The sequence below is a fragment of the Gossypium hirsutum genome, chromosome A12 (genome assembly GCF_007990345.1).
Source record: "Gossypium hirsutum isolate 1008001.06 chromosome A12, Gossypium_hirsutum_v2.1, whole genome shotgun sequence".
Classification (NCBI taxonomy): domain Eukaryota; kingdom Viridiplantae; phylum Streptophyta; class Magnoliopsida; order Malvales; family Malvaceae; genus Gossypium; species Gossypium hirsutum.
Genome location: NC_053435.1, coordinates 83,225,936 through 83,240,354, shown reverse-complemented (window position 1 = coordinate 83,240,354; position 14,419 = coordinate 83,225,936). Strand labels below are relative to the sequence as shown.

At 32.9% G+C, this 14,419-nt stretch overlaps 2 protein-coding genes across 2 annotated transcripts; both read left to right on the top strand.

Moving 5' to 3' along the window:
- The first annotated feature begins 951 nt into the window (after positions 1-951).
- LOC107923084 (uncharacterized) lies at positions 952-1,674 on the top strand. Its single transcript, XM_016853299.2, has one exon. It carries the CDS (start codon positions 1,119-1,121, stop codon positions 1,524-1,526), a length of 408 nt encoding a protein of 135 aa, XP_016708788.1. The 5' UTR covers positions 952-1,118; the 3' UTR covers positions 1,527-1,674.
- A 2,462-nt stretch (positions 1,675-4,136) lies between these two features.
- Positions 4,137-5,318, top strand: LOC107919352 (WAT1-related protein At3g30340). The gene is made up of 4 exons (XM_016848829.2): positions 4,137-4,316; positions 4,400-4,790; positions 4,867-5,018; positions 5,108-5,318. The coding sequence occupies exons 1-4, from the start codon at positions 4,186-4,188 to the stop codon at positions 5,244-5,246; spliced, it is 813 nt and encodes a 270-aa protein (XP_016704318.2). The 5' UTR covers positions 4,137-4,185; the 3' UTR covers positions 5,247-5,318.
- Positions 5,319-14,419: the final 9,101 nt, after the last annotated feature.

Below are 14,419 nucleotides of genomic sequence, written 5' to 3'. Positions count from 1 at the left end.
CAATTATATTTTTAATTATTTTAATCTATTATTAAATATATAAACAAACATGCTTCTGCTGAAAAGTAGATGCAATCGATTTGGGATTAGAGAATGATTACGAAAAAATACCATTAGTTTGAGATTTTTTTCTAAGGAATTAACTTAAAATTAATGTTAATTAAATAATTGAATTCAATTTTTTTTACTTATGTTTCAGTTTAATATAAAAATTGTTCGGTATTCAATGCTAAATTATGGAGATCCTTGACGACTTGATGGTATTACATAATAAGAATTGAGACAAAATGTCAATTTAGACGGATAGTGAAGGTTATTCAAACCATTCAGGTAACTTTCTCAAAATCATCTAAATCTATAGCAATTATTGTCGATAATGGTACAATGAAAAATGATACGTACCCCTCTAGAAGAGAATATAGAACCTCATCGCATTACTAAATTGACTTTTAATAGAGATGAGGCCTGCAATTGTTTGCAGAAAACCTGTTAGTTATTGATAGTTTAATATAACTATTGTATTGTTTATCTTTTTAACAAAAGATAAAAATGTGTCTGCAAATGAATTAAATTAATACAATATAACAAGAAAGTGTAATAAAATATATGGTTAAAATATATTTCAATTCTTTATATTATTTTTAAATTTAAAATTTAATTTATTTATTTTTATTTTTAAGAATTTAGTTCTTTATGCAAATTCAATTGTTAACACAATTAAAATTCATTTGTTAAATTCAGATTCATTACAATTTAATTTTTTTATTAAATTACTATTAAGTAAAATTTTTATTTTAAAATATCACACCAATCATTTTAGTAGAAGAGTTTTAACAGTATTAAAATTTAGATTTAAATTTTTAAATTCGAAAAAGTATAAAGATTAATTTTTAAAAAATAAAAATATAAGGATTAAATTACAAATGTAGGAAGAATGCAGGGCGTTGGAGCACATGTTAACCTAAAATAAATTTAAAAAAGAAAAAGGTGAAAAGTCATATGGACGTTACGTTAGTTAACCGACATCTATTTGCCTCATTAAAAATCTCGACTCAATTTGGGGATTAGGGTTAGGGTTCGAAAAATTAATTGCAGCAGTTCCTTCCGATCTCATCCACATGCCGTGCTTCACGGCAACTCCGTTCTACCTCTTAACCCTGTTTCTCCTCTTCTTTTATTTCTCTCCACAGATCGCACAATCTTCTCCGGATAATTCAAGATCTATCCGTTTACCTTCCGATGGATTCACCATCGCCGACGATAACGAAGGCGTCTGCGCTCGATTCACCAAGCCGGCATCGTGTCCGGTCACTTGCTTCCGAACGGAGCCAGTTTGTGGCGTCGACGGCGTAACATATTGGTGCGGTTGCGCGGATGCCTACTGTGCCGGCACTCGCGTGGCGAAATCAGGATTTTGTGAAGTTGGAAATGGAGGTAGCGCGTCGGTTCCTGGTCAAGCGTTGCTTTTGGTTCACATTGTTTGGCTGATCTTGCTCGGTTTCTTTGTATTGTGCGGTCTTTTCTGATCATTCAAAGGTGAGATCTTTTGTGTTTGATTTTTAAAATTGATTCGATCTGTATTTCTTTTGTCTACTATTTGTAAATCAAATTCTTTGGATTATGTACCAATTTGATTCGTTTTTGAAAAATCTTCATCCATTTCATTGAGGAAAACCCTGAATTCATCAATAATTAGAGCCTTTTTCTTATGAAAAAATAAATCATTGGAGGGTGTAGAGAGCATCGTGTTTACTGGTATTGATTGAGTTGAAATTCCAAAAGGATTTAGAATTTCATGTTTGAAATCAAGCAATGGACGTAGAAATCCGCACATTTTTCATATCCCTTTTATTTTTTATTTTTTAAAGAATAATCCTTTGAATGACTGAAGCCAACTTCCACGGTTATCCAGAATTTCCCCAAATGTCCAAAAATAGAAGAAAGGCATAAAGAGGGTTATTCCCAAAATAGCTGGTGGTAGCTAAGTCCTTTAAAGTTTTGAAAATATTTAATTTCTTAAATTGAGTTTTAATTTAATTAGTATCGTGATTATTGTAATAATTACGATAGTTATGAGCGGTAGAAATTATATAAAATAAAATTCGAATTTATCTCTTTACTTTATAAGAATTGAGAAATTAGTTTTTTTGTTTAAATTTTTTTAGAATTTACAAATTACAAATATTGAAAAGTTAGTTTAATTGGGATGAAATTCATAATTAAATTTTTTGAAAACCTGCTTATTTAGGAACCCTTGATAGTTCTGGGATTCGATTTTAATTTAATCAGAGTTCAATATTATTTTAAAAATATTTGTTTACCTTAAGTTGATTGTACTAAACATCTCTGCATTTTGATCTGAAAATAATTTTTTTTTTAACAATTTTATTATAAGTTTTGAGTTCTTTTTGACATAAGTTTTAAAACGACCCATAATTCGTTCTCAATTCATAAATAGAAGGATGCACTTCAGCCTACTTGAATTTACGTTTTTTTACATTGACAACAATATCCATATCAATCGAGTTAAAGACTCAATTAGAAGTACCAATATCATATATCCAAGTCAGAATTGAACTAATAATTAATTCTCATTTTGCCCCACGATGTTAAATTTTACACATTTTAGCCGAATTGAAAATCATGGTTCTCATTTTTTTTTTTCTGTTTATAGCAGAACAAAATAATAAGCATCTGATTACTTGGATCGTAGGTAATTTAAAATTATTTCTTTTTTGCCATTTTTTCTTCCAAGACTTGACATAATGTTCTCAGCTCTACTCCCTCCCTTTTGTAAATTACCCAGTCAATCTTTTGTATCTTTGAAGTTGGATGCCACACACAACAAGCCGATGCTTAGTCTTGTCTGTCACCACTTTCTTAGATGCTTAATGACATGTAATGAAATTTTGTTTTATAACAGCCTAAGAAAATAGGGTTTAGGTTCAAGTTTCGAGTATAAGTTTGAAGTTCGAATCTTGTAAAATGAAGATTAACAAAGAGTTTGAAAATAATTTTATCGGAATAAAAACAAAAGTTCCAGCCTATCACTTGTAAGCAAGTTTTTATTCCTCCATGCCCTCTCATGCAATCAATATCTTCACGATAGTAATGACCCTTTAATGTAAATATCTAGGTATAATATTGGAGATTACATGCAAAGAATAGGTAAAAGTACTATATTAGGCCTTTATATAAGGAGCCAGAATATATCATTGAGTAAGTTAGTCTTTTTGTTAAAAATTGATTCTTATAAGTCAGAATGAAGTAAATGCATTAGCCAATAAAAATGTATGTAATTTTTAACAATAAAAATGTATGTAATTTTTAACAAACGTACATATACTCATAGTTTAAGCGCCTCCACGATGGTTTTACCGCAGCAAACATCTCAAGAGATAGTGTTCTGAAGCAGAAACATCGGGTGCCCCCATAGTTCTTCCTTTGTACGCCCCCACTGGTACAAAACTGACTCTTGATCCATCGTCCTCTCGAAAGACATTAACAATACTAGCAATGACTCTCTCCAAAAAGTCTAAAACTCGTTGATGATGCATGAACTTTTTCTTCTTGATTCTTATGATCTCTTACTGTTCAAAAAGGTAAAGAAGAGAAAGCTCAAGAACAGAATAAAATGAGAAAAAAAAAAGTTTGGCAAAGTTAATTGGAATATCAAAATAATTCATATTTCAATTTCAGAGTAGAGAGACCCCTATAAAAACTGGCAAACACCGAATTACATCTTCAAAGCTCAAAATTTTTCTCACAAATACTGTACAAGATGAACAGCTGCCAACAATGGAAGACTGTGACTGCAATGGTGGCTATAAACTTTGCCATGGCTATAACAAATGTGCTTGTCAAAAAAGTTCTTGATAATGGTGTTAGCCATATAATCATCTTAATGTACCGTCAAGCAATTTCAGCTGTATTTTTGGCACCAATTGCCTACTTTTGGGAAAGGTAACCTTTTCGGTACAATTACAGTTAGAAGTAAATCATTGTCAACTCGCGCACCGTACTAACGGGCTTTTTTTAGCTTTCTTGCAGGAAAAGTAGACCAAAGCTCACAGCTCGAATTTTATGCCAGCTTTTTTTAATGCTCTTATAGGGTTAGTAGCTTGTAAAAATCCTTTAATGGCTATTTATATAATTTTCGTAAGTTTATTAAGAAACTTATAATAAATGTTGGTTTACAGGGCGACACTCTGTCAATATTTTTTCCTTTTGGGACTTGAATATACATCTGCAACTTTCTCTTGTGCATTCCTTAATATGGTTCCTGCAATTACCTTCATATTGGCTCTACCATTTGGGTAAAGAGTCTTAAACACCAAGTGTATTAAACTCGGTCAGGTACGGCTCGGTTTTAAGTCTTTGATATCATACATTTTTGCAGGTTAGAGAAGGTGAATATCAAAAACAAGTCCGGGATTGCCAAGTTTGTGGGCACGACGGTTTGCATCGGCGGAGCTATGGTGCTGACACTTTACAAAGGGAAAACGTTAGTCAGGTCGGATTCAGAGACCATGGTTCACGCTGTAAACTACGTTAAGAAAGAGAGATGGGGCATCGGTTCGATATTCCTAGCCGCGGGTACCGTCTTTTGGTCATCATGGTTCCTAGTGCAAGCCAGTATAGGAAGGACATATCCATGCCAATATTCTAGTACTGCATTCTTGTCCTTTTTCAGTGCAATTCAATCAGCCATTATTAGTTTGATAACAGAAAGGGATTTCACAAGATGGGTCTTGAAGGAGAAACTTGAACTCGTAACAGTGGCGTACATAGTAAGTATCGGTCTTTTCGCGATGTTTTCTAATTCTTGGTTTCATAATCTCAGTCCCAGATTGTTTCAATCTATAGGGATTGGTGGGATCTGGTTTGTGCTATGTGGGAATGTCTTGGTGTGTGAAACAAAAGGGTCCACTTTTCACTTCAGCTTTCACTCCCTTGGTGCAAATATTTGTAGCCATTTTTGATTTCTCTATTCTACATGGGCAAATCTACCTTGGAAGGTTTATATCTTATTAAATTTACCCCTTCTATTAATTGTTGGTTCTGTATGGCTTCTAACATTTTTTTATTGGCTATGAACATTGAACAGTGCCATTGGATCTGTTTTTGTTGTGATTGGTTTATATATGCTGCTATGGGGCAGAAACTGTGAGGCTAAAGAAGAAACTCAAAACCTCAAACAACCACAAATGGAGGAACAAGACTGCAATGGAACGCCACAGGTTTAACCAATTTCTAGTTTACTTGTGCAACAAGCAAATGTTGTATTGAAATAAATATATTTATGGAATTTATATATATATGTAAGCTATTTAAACCGAAAATGACTCTAAATTATAAAATCCGAATTCAACTAATCCAAAATAAGAAAATGAACCTTCTTGGACTAATATATCCTATCCGAAATAAGCCCAATATATATTACTATTAGGCTTTGATCCACTATCAATATGCAAAAATAGAGACTACATATTTCTTTCTTTTTTTTTTTTAATGTGATCGACTCACTGGAAAGACAAATATATTTAACTCCAAACATGTAAATTTGATTTTTAAATTAAATGAAAAACTCGTTTTCTCAAATATATATATTTGAAAATTGACCAATAGAGATGATTTTTTACTAGCTGCTTGTCGGTAATGACGTAGGTGAATATATATTATAAAATAATTATAAGTTGTCGATTGAATCTTAACAAGGTTGGCATTATTATTTTCAGTATATATTTTAAAAAAACAATCACAAGTTCAGGCTTCAGTTCTGCTGTATATTCGTTTCTCGTTAATTAATTATTAAATTATGCATTAAAAGAAGAAAAAATGCATATGCATGTGGGAATTTAGATGAACTGTTGTCTTACTAAATATTCTGATATATTATTTATCTATGGATTGTTAAATTTATCCCCGATGCCAATTACTATAAGAGAAGAACATATGACAGCAAAAAAAAAAGGTGCTTCTTTCCATCATTTCTATTGAATTATTCCTGTAAAAAAACTGGGTTTAATTAGTGGAATTTGTAAGTCTATATCTTTTTTGAAGATATGTATTCACATTACTGCAGATGAGCTGAATATATATATATATATATATATTATTATTATACTTTAACTAGATGCTCTTTTTCGTCGTTTGGTTGCATGATTGGCTTACAGTTTATATCAACCTCTCTTATAATGGTATAGTGTTTTGAACAAAGGGATTAAATTGATTAAATTATAAATTGTTTTCAACTAATAAAAATTGGTAAAATTAAGTTTTTTTAATGTTTTGAAGCTAAAATTTACTGGCCTAAACTCAATTCAAATAAAGAATAATATTTTTTTTCTGATTTTTCATTAATTTTTTTAGATATTTTAAAAAAAATGAATCAATCGGATCTAAAATCAATAATCTGATCAGTTTGGTCATTGACTTAATTTTGAAAACATTGTTTTTATATCCATTTTAAAGTTCATGGTAATTAATATTTGTGGGATTTGTGTTTATTTTTCTGAACAATATCATTTACAAAATCCGAACTTAAATTCTCTTAATAAAAGTGCAATGTGCATCTCCCTCTCTGCAGCCGTCACTCAAATTATATATTATGTGTAAGTTGTGATCTAAATGTTGTTAAATTTATTAAGTTATATTCTCATAATGTTCACCCAAGAGATATGGGACCTAAGCAATGTTAGACATGAGGCAAGATCCTAAAAATCAAATCTAGTAGAGTCGTCACTAACCGATTGGAGCTAGATTGGTTAGTCACCTATTGTTTAAGTTTCTTTAATTAATCTTAAGAAAAACCCGAAAAAACTAGATTCAGTCTCATTACCAAATCTAGGTTCGACAGTACAATTACATGTAGGGAAGATTATAAAACCCCACGATGCCTATTCGAAGACAATCTTACATTGTTCAACAATTAGGGTTTCTTAACTAAAGGAATATAACTAGAGGTGAGTATTCAATCAAGTCGAATCGAGTCAAAGAATTTCGAGTCAGTCGAGTTGATGAATCCTATTTTAGCAACCAAATTCAATTTGAATTTTTTTTAATCGAATCGAATCGAGTCAAGTTGAGTTGAGTTAACGAATCCTATTATTTATACTCAATATTGCATTTACATGGACCGATTATTTAGCTAGTAGACGAACTACAATATTATTTAACTACATAAATAATATAATGGTTTTGCCTTTTAACTTAATGGATAAACATTTATCAAAACGATGTAGTTTTATCTTTTCAAGTTAAACCGAAAAACTTAATTTTTTTCGATCAATCCGAATAATTTGATTAACTCAAATAACTCGAACTATTTAATTTAAAATTAAATTTTTTATCGAATTTTTCAAATCAAATTAAATTTTACTTTCCCTAAATATAACTTTAACTCTAAAACTTAACCAATTTAAAATCTCAAATAAAAATCTTAAAATCTAACTTGATTTGATATAAAAATTGAAAGATGTAATTAAAAAACCTAATGAAAATCTCAAATAAAATCGTAAGTCTAACTAAATGAAAAAGAAAAAAATCTAAATTAAAATAAAATCATAAAACTAATTTAATATATATAAATTCTAATCTAAAAGACCTAATAAAAATCTTAAATGAAAATATTTATAAATTTCCTAATATTCTAATTTAAAACCTGAATTCAAAATTCCTAATGAAATCCTACAATTTAACTAGATATACATGAACCAACGGCTCACCTACCTAAAAAGGTTTTTTTTTTCAAAAATTATCGGATTAGGCCGATTTTGGAGAGAGAGACGCTTTTTCAGCGAATTTGACAGGAAAACGCTTCTAGCTAGATGCACTTTCTTACTCAGTTAGCAAAGCGCATTCAAATGGGCATGTTTTCACACCTTCTCTCCAAAGTTTTTTTAGCGGTTTTTTGGGGTTTGGGTCTTAAATTTTTTATGGGGTTTTATTTAAGGTTTGTAAGGGTTTAGGATTTTTGTTTTAGGGCCCCAAAATTATTATTTTAAGAAATTTTTTTAATTTTTATATATTCTTTAAAAAGTTTTTATAATATTCATATTTGGTGAAAAATAAATTTTAGATTTGTTATAAATATTTTGAGTTTTAAAAATAATATTATTTTAAAATTTTTGAAATTATTCTGAATTTTTTTGTCATTATTTTTTAGACCAACTTGGTAATTTTCAAAATTGAGTATTTACACCAATCTGTTATTTAAATTGTAAAATTTAACTCGATTCCAAATTGAAATTGGAATTACTCAAAATTCTTATTTTTTTAATCGAATCTAGTTTTGGTCACCCACACCTTACGGTAGCTGGAGGTCGACTCGAAATGTTCAGAAATAATTATCAGACAATCTTGACCCAGTACTCGTGACAACACGCGTATGCAAAGCGGTATATTTCTTTATGATCCACAATCCCGTCTTTTTCTTCACAGAAGCCATGATTTTTCATGGACATCTATTGTCTTGCATTGCGCATCAAATATCTTTGACTAAGATTTAACAACATAGAAGTTTAACCCGTTCTTTATGTTGTATTGCTTCACTGTTCCGACCAAAACATCTTTAGAGGAAAACTCCTTCATTGCTTTTAAATTACCAACATTCAATGAAGAACTCACATAGCCCGGTCTTTTGTGTGGGAGTTTTGAAAACTCCAACCCACCTTTTGCTGAAAGGTCCACATTATGCATGTGGGTCAGAGGTGAGTATGCACTAAATTACAAAACTTCTTTGACGGCTTTGTTCGGACCTTCACCGTTTGAACCTTCATTGTAATATCCCGAATTAGGGCCTAATCGGAATAGTGGTTTCGTGACCACAAATCCGAGATAGAAATAATTATTTTATAATTATTTTGATGATTAAGATATGATTGCATGATTGTGTGAAAATTTCGTGATGAAATTCTATGCCTAAAGTGCTTAAATTGAAAGTAGGGACTAAATCGAATAAGCTGCAAAACTTGCATTCTAGAAGTTTTTAGTATGAAATTGTTTTGGAATATTAATGAGGAGGTCTTAAATAGAAATTTGACCAATTTTAAGTTCATGGACAAAATTAGGACATGGAAGGAATTTTTGGAAAGTTTAGTAGTAAGGGTATTTTGGTCATTTAGTTATTAAAATGAATTAAAAACAAAATTAAAAGCCAATTTTTGTCCATCTTCTTCATTAGGCCGAAATTTCAAGGGTTCTCCATAGCTAGGGTTTGTTTCAAGCTTCCAAGCTCCATAGTAAGTGATTCCAAGCCCCGTTTTTAATGTTCTTTACGTTTTTAGAATCTCGGTAGCTCGATTAAGCTTATGTTAGCAATAATTCAACCTAGGGTTTATATTTGGAAAAATACCCATAGGTGAAATTTGCGTATTTTTATGTTTTATGATAGAATATGGGTTTTTAAATTATGTTAGACAACTTGTATTACTCGATTTTAAGCAAAAACGAGTAAAATGGCTTAATCGGTAAAAATACCTAATAGTCACAAGTACATGTTAGAGTGAGAATTTGATGTTGCCATAGAAGAGAAAAGTGATCAGCATGTTATAAAACATAAGAATAAGGAATAAAGTTTAATCCCGAGCCTAGGGGCAAAAATGTAAATATGCAAAAGTTTAGGGGCAAAATTGTAATTTTGCCAAAATTTGAGTTAAGGATTAATTTGATAATGTGAGTATTAAATGAGCTAAATGTGTTATTTTAGATCAAGAAAGACGTGGAATCGACCTCAATCGAGGAAAAGAAAAGATTGTGGACTAAATTGCAAAATCTTTGTATTTTGGTACCAAGGTAAGTTCATGTGTAAATAATGTAGCATAATTGTTATTTTTAAGTTATTGATATTAATTATGTGTTATGCTAAATTTCATTATGAAATGTATGCTTTGTGGTTAATTTCAAATAATATGTAAATTATGTGAGCTACTTGTTAAATATAATTGTTACCGAGTATTGATTTCGGCATTCTACGGAAGACGGCAAGGATAAGTGTTCGAGGAAAATCCCGTTTGAACCTTAGGAATAGATTAGGATACAAGTGACATGTCACTAGGATGGTTGAGCATTCGAACTCGTTGAGTTGAGTCCGAGTTCACTTATGGATGCGAATGTCCGAACTCGTTGAGTTGAGCCCGAGTTCGTGAGATGTAACTAGGCATCCGAACTCGTTGAGTTGAGTCCGAGTTCACTTATGGATGCGAACGCTCGAGCTCGTTGAGTTGAGTCCGAGTTCACTTATGGGCGGGTTACATGGTAGCTTGATTACATATGAGGCACTTATGTGCAAATTATCCATGTATCCGAATTATATTCCGATGTGTTCAACGGGTAAAGTTTTACTCAAATGGAGGAATACTCGAGATGAAAAGAGACGTATTGGTAAGTGATGAGAAATAGATATTTTGGACAGGTATGTATTTAACCCTCGGGTTGAGTGTTGATTACAACCACGATAAGGTAATAAGATGATGAAAAATGATTAAAAAAATGTGATAAGTGTGTTGATGATATATGCTAATGTTGATTAGTTTGATTGTTTGTTATGTTATTTATTATTTACATATGAACTTACTAAGCATTTATGCTTACTCCCTTCTTCTTACTCATTGTAGTTTTGGACAAGCCAGTTCAGGAGTCGGGATAGGTCGAAGGCTCAGTCACACTATCCGAAAGATTTTTGGTAAATGGCTTGTAAATTTAAGTATGGCATGTATAGCAATATACTTATTTTGTGTAAATGATCTTATGATATGGTGACAGAATGGTTGAGAAAATATTTGATAATGATAAATTATGAAAATGGTAAGTTTAGATTATGTTTGATGTTAAGGAAAATTATTAAGATACTTAGTGCATAAAAACTCATAAGAGGGATGAAATTTGCCATAAACAGAATACTGCAGCAACACTGATGCGAGTTTGAAAATTTACTAAATATCATAGAAATTGAATTTGGTGATGGAATACATATCAAATTGAAGCTTATTATGTCTAGTTTCACATGAAACAAATGAAACAGGTAAAGGAATTATATGTTAGAAGATATTTGAATTTTAGTGAAACAGGGTCATAGCAGTTTCTGAATCCCCTGTTCCTACTTTATAAATTCACCATAAATTGTAAAGATATAATTAGGTGGTGTATTTTATATCCTCAGAATCCTTATTGAGTCTAGTTTTAGGAGAAACAAACCTCATAGTTATATAAATTTTGTACAGAGAGAAATGTGGTTCGTAGTAAACAGAGGTCAAACCAGTCAAGTCCTGAAACAGGGGTAACTTTAACTAATAAACTGTACTAATTGGCCCTACCAAAAATTTTATGAAAAAATTAGTAGATAGTTATATGAGTCTAGATTCAGGGAAAATTTACGGATCTTGATTTTGAGTTTCGTAACTCGAGATATAATTTTTCTTGTGACTGTGACGCAAGTAGCTTAAAAGCTATGAATGTAGAAACAAATAATCCAAAGTTCTAAAAATGTTAAATTAAGCTTAGTAACACCTCATAATCGACTCCGGCGATGGTCTCGGGCATGGGGGCGTTACATTTAGTGGTATCAGAGCAGGTTTAGTCGGTTCTCGGACTACGTGTTGTATGTACGGATTTTGCTATACATGCCATATGTATAAATTGTGATAGTGTGACGGCTTCTGACCTTTTTAAATGAATTTTTATATAGTAAATGGATCCCGCTCCAGCTGTGGCAGATGAAGTAGAGAGTAATGCGCCAGCTCCGGCTGAAGGAGCAGCGCCGACTGAAAATCCACCTCCTACTGTTGGTCAGGGAGGAGGAGAAAGGGGTCGGGAAGCCTTTCTCCAAATGATGAGTGCATGGTACACTGAGTTCGTTCGTACGAACCCAAATGTACAACCTCCCCCACCTCCCCCAATTCCTCAACCTGTACCCCCGATGCCTCAAGGTATGGATCTGATGAAATTTCACAGAACTCCAGTTGATAGAATTCGCAAGCAAGGGGCCGAAGAATTTAAAGCAAATATTGATGATGATGCCGAGAGAGTAGAGTTCTGGCTTGAAAATTCAATCCGGGTATTTGACGAATTATCTTGTACACCTGAAGAATTTTTGAAATGCGCTATATCTTTGTTGAGGGATTCAGCTTATAATTGGTGGAAGACTTTGATTTCGGTGGTACCGAAAGAGAAAATAACTTGGGAATTCTTTCAAGAAGAGTTTCGGAAGAAATATATTAGTGAAAGATTTATTGATCAGAAGCGTAAAGAATTTCTTGAGCTGAAGCAAGGTAATATGACGGTTACAGAATATGAAAGAGAGTTTCTTCGATTAAGTAAGTATGCCAGAGAGTATGTTCCTACAGAGGCCAAGATGTGCCGACGATTTGAAGACGGGCTCAATGAAGACATCAAGGTATTTGTTGGAATTCTTGAATTAAAAGAAATGGTAGTATTGGTTGATCGAGCTTGTAAGGCCGAAGAATTACTTAAAGAAAAGAAAAAGGTAGAGGCTGGGACTAGAAATTGGAAGAAAAGACCGATGAGCGGTTCATTTTCACAGCAACCTGGAAAGTCAAGGAATATGAATCCTCGTTCCCAAGCTTCAGCTGGGCAATCATATGGGAATTATAAGAAGCAAAATATGGGTCTTAAATCCCAGACTACTTCGGCAGCCAGTGTAGGGAACTCGAGATTTGTTAAACCTGAGTGCCAGCGGTGTGGTAGAAATCATTTTGGTCCGTGTAGAGCAAATGAATGTTTTCGATGTGGTTCTCCGGATCATTTTATTAGAGACTGCCCAGAGAGAGCTGAAAAAGAGAAATCTCAGAATACAAAAACAAGTGGGGCGGATTCGAGAGGAAGATATCCAAGAAAAGCTGGAAGCGAAGCAAGCAGTAAGAATGAAGCCAGGGATGCACCAGTTAGACCTGAAGGAAGGGCTCCGGCTAGAACTTATGCTATTAAAGCGCGTGAAGATGCTTCCTCACCTGATGTGATTACCGGTACATTTTCCCTCTATAATGTTAATGTTATTGCTTTGATTGATCCCGGTTCTACTCATTCATATGTGTGCATGAAATTGGTGTCTAGTATGAATATACCTGTTGAGAACACAAAACTTATGATTAGAGTGTCGAATCCGTTAGGCAAATGTGTGACTGTCGATAAAGTATGTAAGAAATGTCCTTTAATGATTCGGGATCATTACTTTCCGGCCGACTTAATGTTGTTGTCGTTTGATGAGTTTGATGTTATTTTGGGTATGGATTGGTTGACATTGCATGATGCTAAAATAAATTGCAAAGAAAAGATTATAGAATTAAAGTGTGGAAATGGTGAAACTCTGCGGGTTGAATCAGATAAATCAGAGGCATTGCCTAGTGTGGTTTCTTCAATGTCGGCTCAAAGATATCTGAGAAAGGGTTATGAAGCTTATTTGGCGTATGTAATTAATACAAAATAAGTTGAAAAGAAAGTTGAATCAGTGCCGGTTGTGTGTGAATTTACGGACGTATTTCCAGAAGAATTGCCGGGTTTGCCTCCAGTCAGGGAAGTAGAATTTGGTATTGATTTGATACCGGGAACAGCTCCGATTTCGATTGCTCCATATAGAATGGCACCAACAGAGTTGAAAGAATTAAAGTCGCAGTTGCAAGAGTTGACTGATAAAGGCTTTGTGAGACCAAGTTTTTCACCTTGGGGTGCTCCCGTGTTATTTGTGAAAAAGAAGGATGGTTCTATGAGGTTGTGTGTTGATTATCGGCAGTTAAACAAGGTGACAATCAAAAACAAGTATCCATTGCCGAGAGTTGATGATTTGTTTGATCAGCTAAAAGGAGCGACATGGTTTTCAAAGATTGACTTGAGATCTGGGTATTATCAGCTGCGAGTGAAAGAGTCAGATGTGCCTAAAACTGCTTTTAGAACAAGGTATGGTCATTATGAATTTTTAGTTATGCCATTCGGGTTGACAAATGCTCCTGCTGTGTTTATGGACTTAATGAATCGCATATTTCGGCCATACCTGGACAGATTTGTTGTGGTGTTTATAGATGATATTTTAATTTATTCAAAAGATGAGACAGAGCATGCTGAGCATTTGAGGATAGTTTTGCAAACTTTGAGAGATAAGCAGCTGTATGCTAAGTTTAGTAAAAGTGAATTTTGGCTCCGGGAAGTTAGATTTTTGGGTCATATTGTTTCAGGTAATGGTATACGGGTTGATCCTAGTAAAATTTCAGCCATTGTTGATTGGAAACCACCGAAAAATGTAACTGAAGTTAGGAGTTTCTTGGGGCTAGCTGGGTATTATCGAGGTTTGTAAATGGATTTTCTATAATTGCTGCTTCTATAACTAGATTACTCCGAAAGGATGTTAAATTTGAATGGACGGAAGAATGTCAACAGAGTTTTGAAGAATTGAAAAAGTTATTAACAG

Bases quoted from the DNA above. Each gene is read 5' to 3' on its own strand.
- LOC107923084 (XM_016853299.2), top strand. From the start codon at position 1,119: ATGCCGTGCTTCACGGCAACTCCGTTCTACCTCTTAACCCTGTTTCTC.
- LOC107919352 (XM_016848829.2), top strand. From the start codon at position 4,186: ATGTTGGTTTACAGGGCGACACTCTGTCAATATTTTTTCCTTTTGGGA. The intron at 4,317-4,399 runs GTAAAGAGTCTT...ACATTTTTGCAG, and splicing joins ATATTGGCTCTACCATTTGG to GTTAGAGAAGGTGAATATCA. The intron at 5,019-5,107 runs GTTTATATCTTA...AACATTGAACAG, and splicing joins GGGCAAATCTACCTTGGAAG to TGCCATTGGATCTGTTTTTG.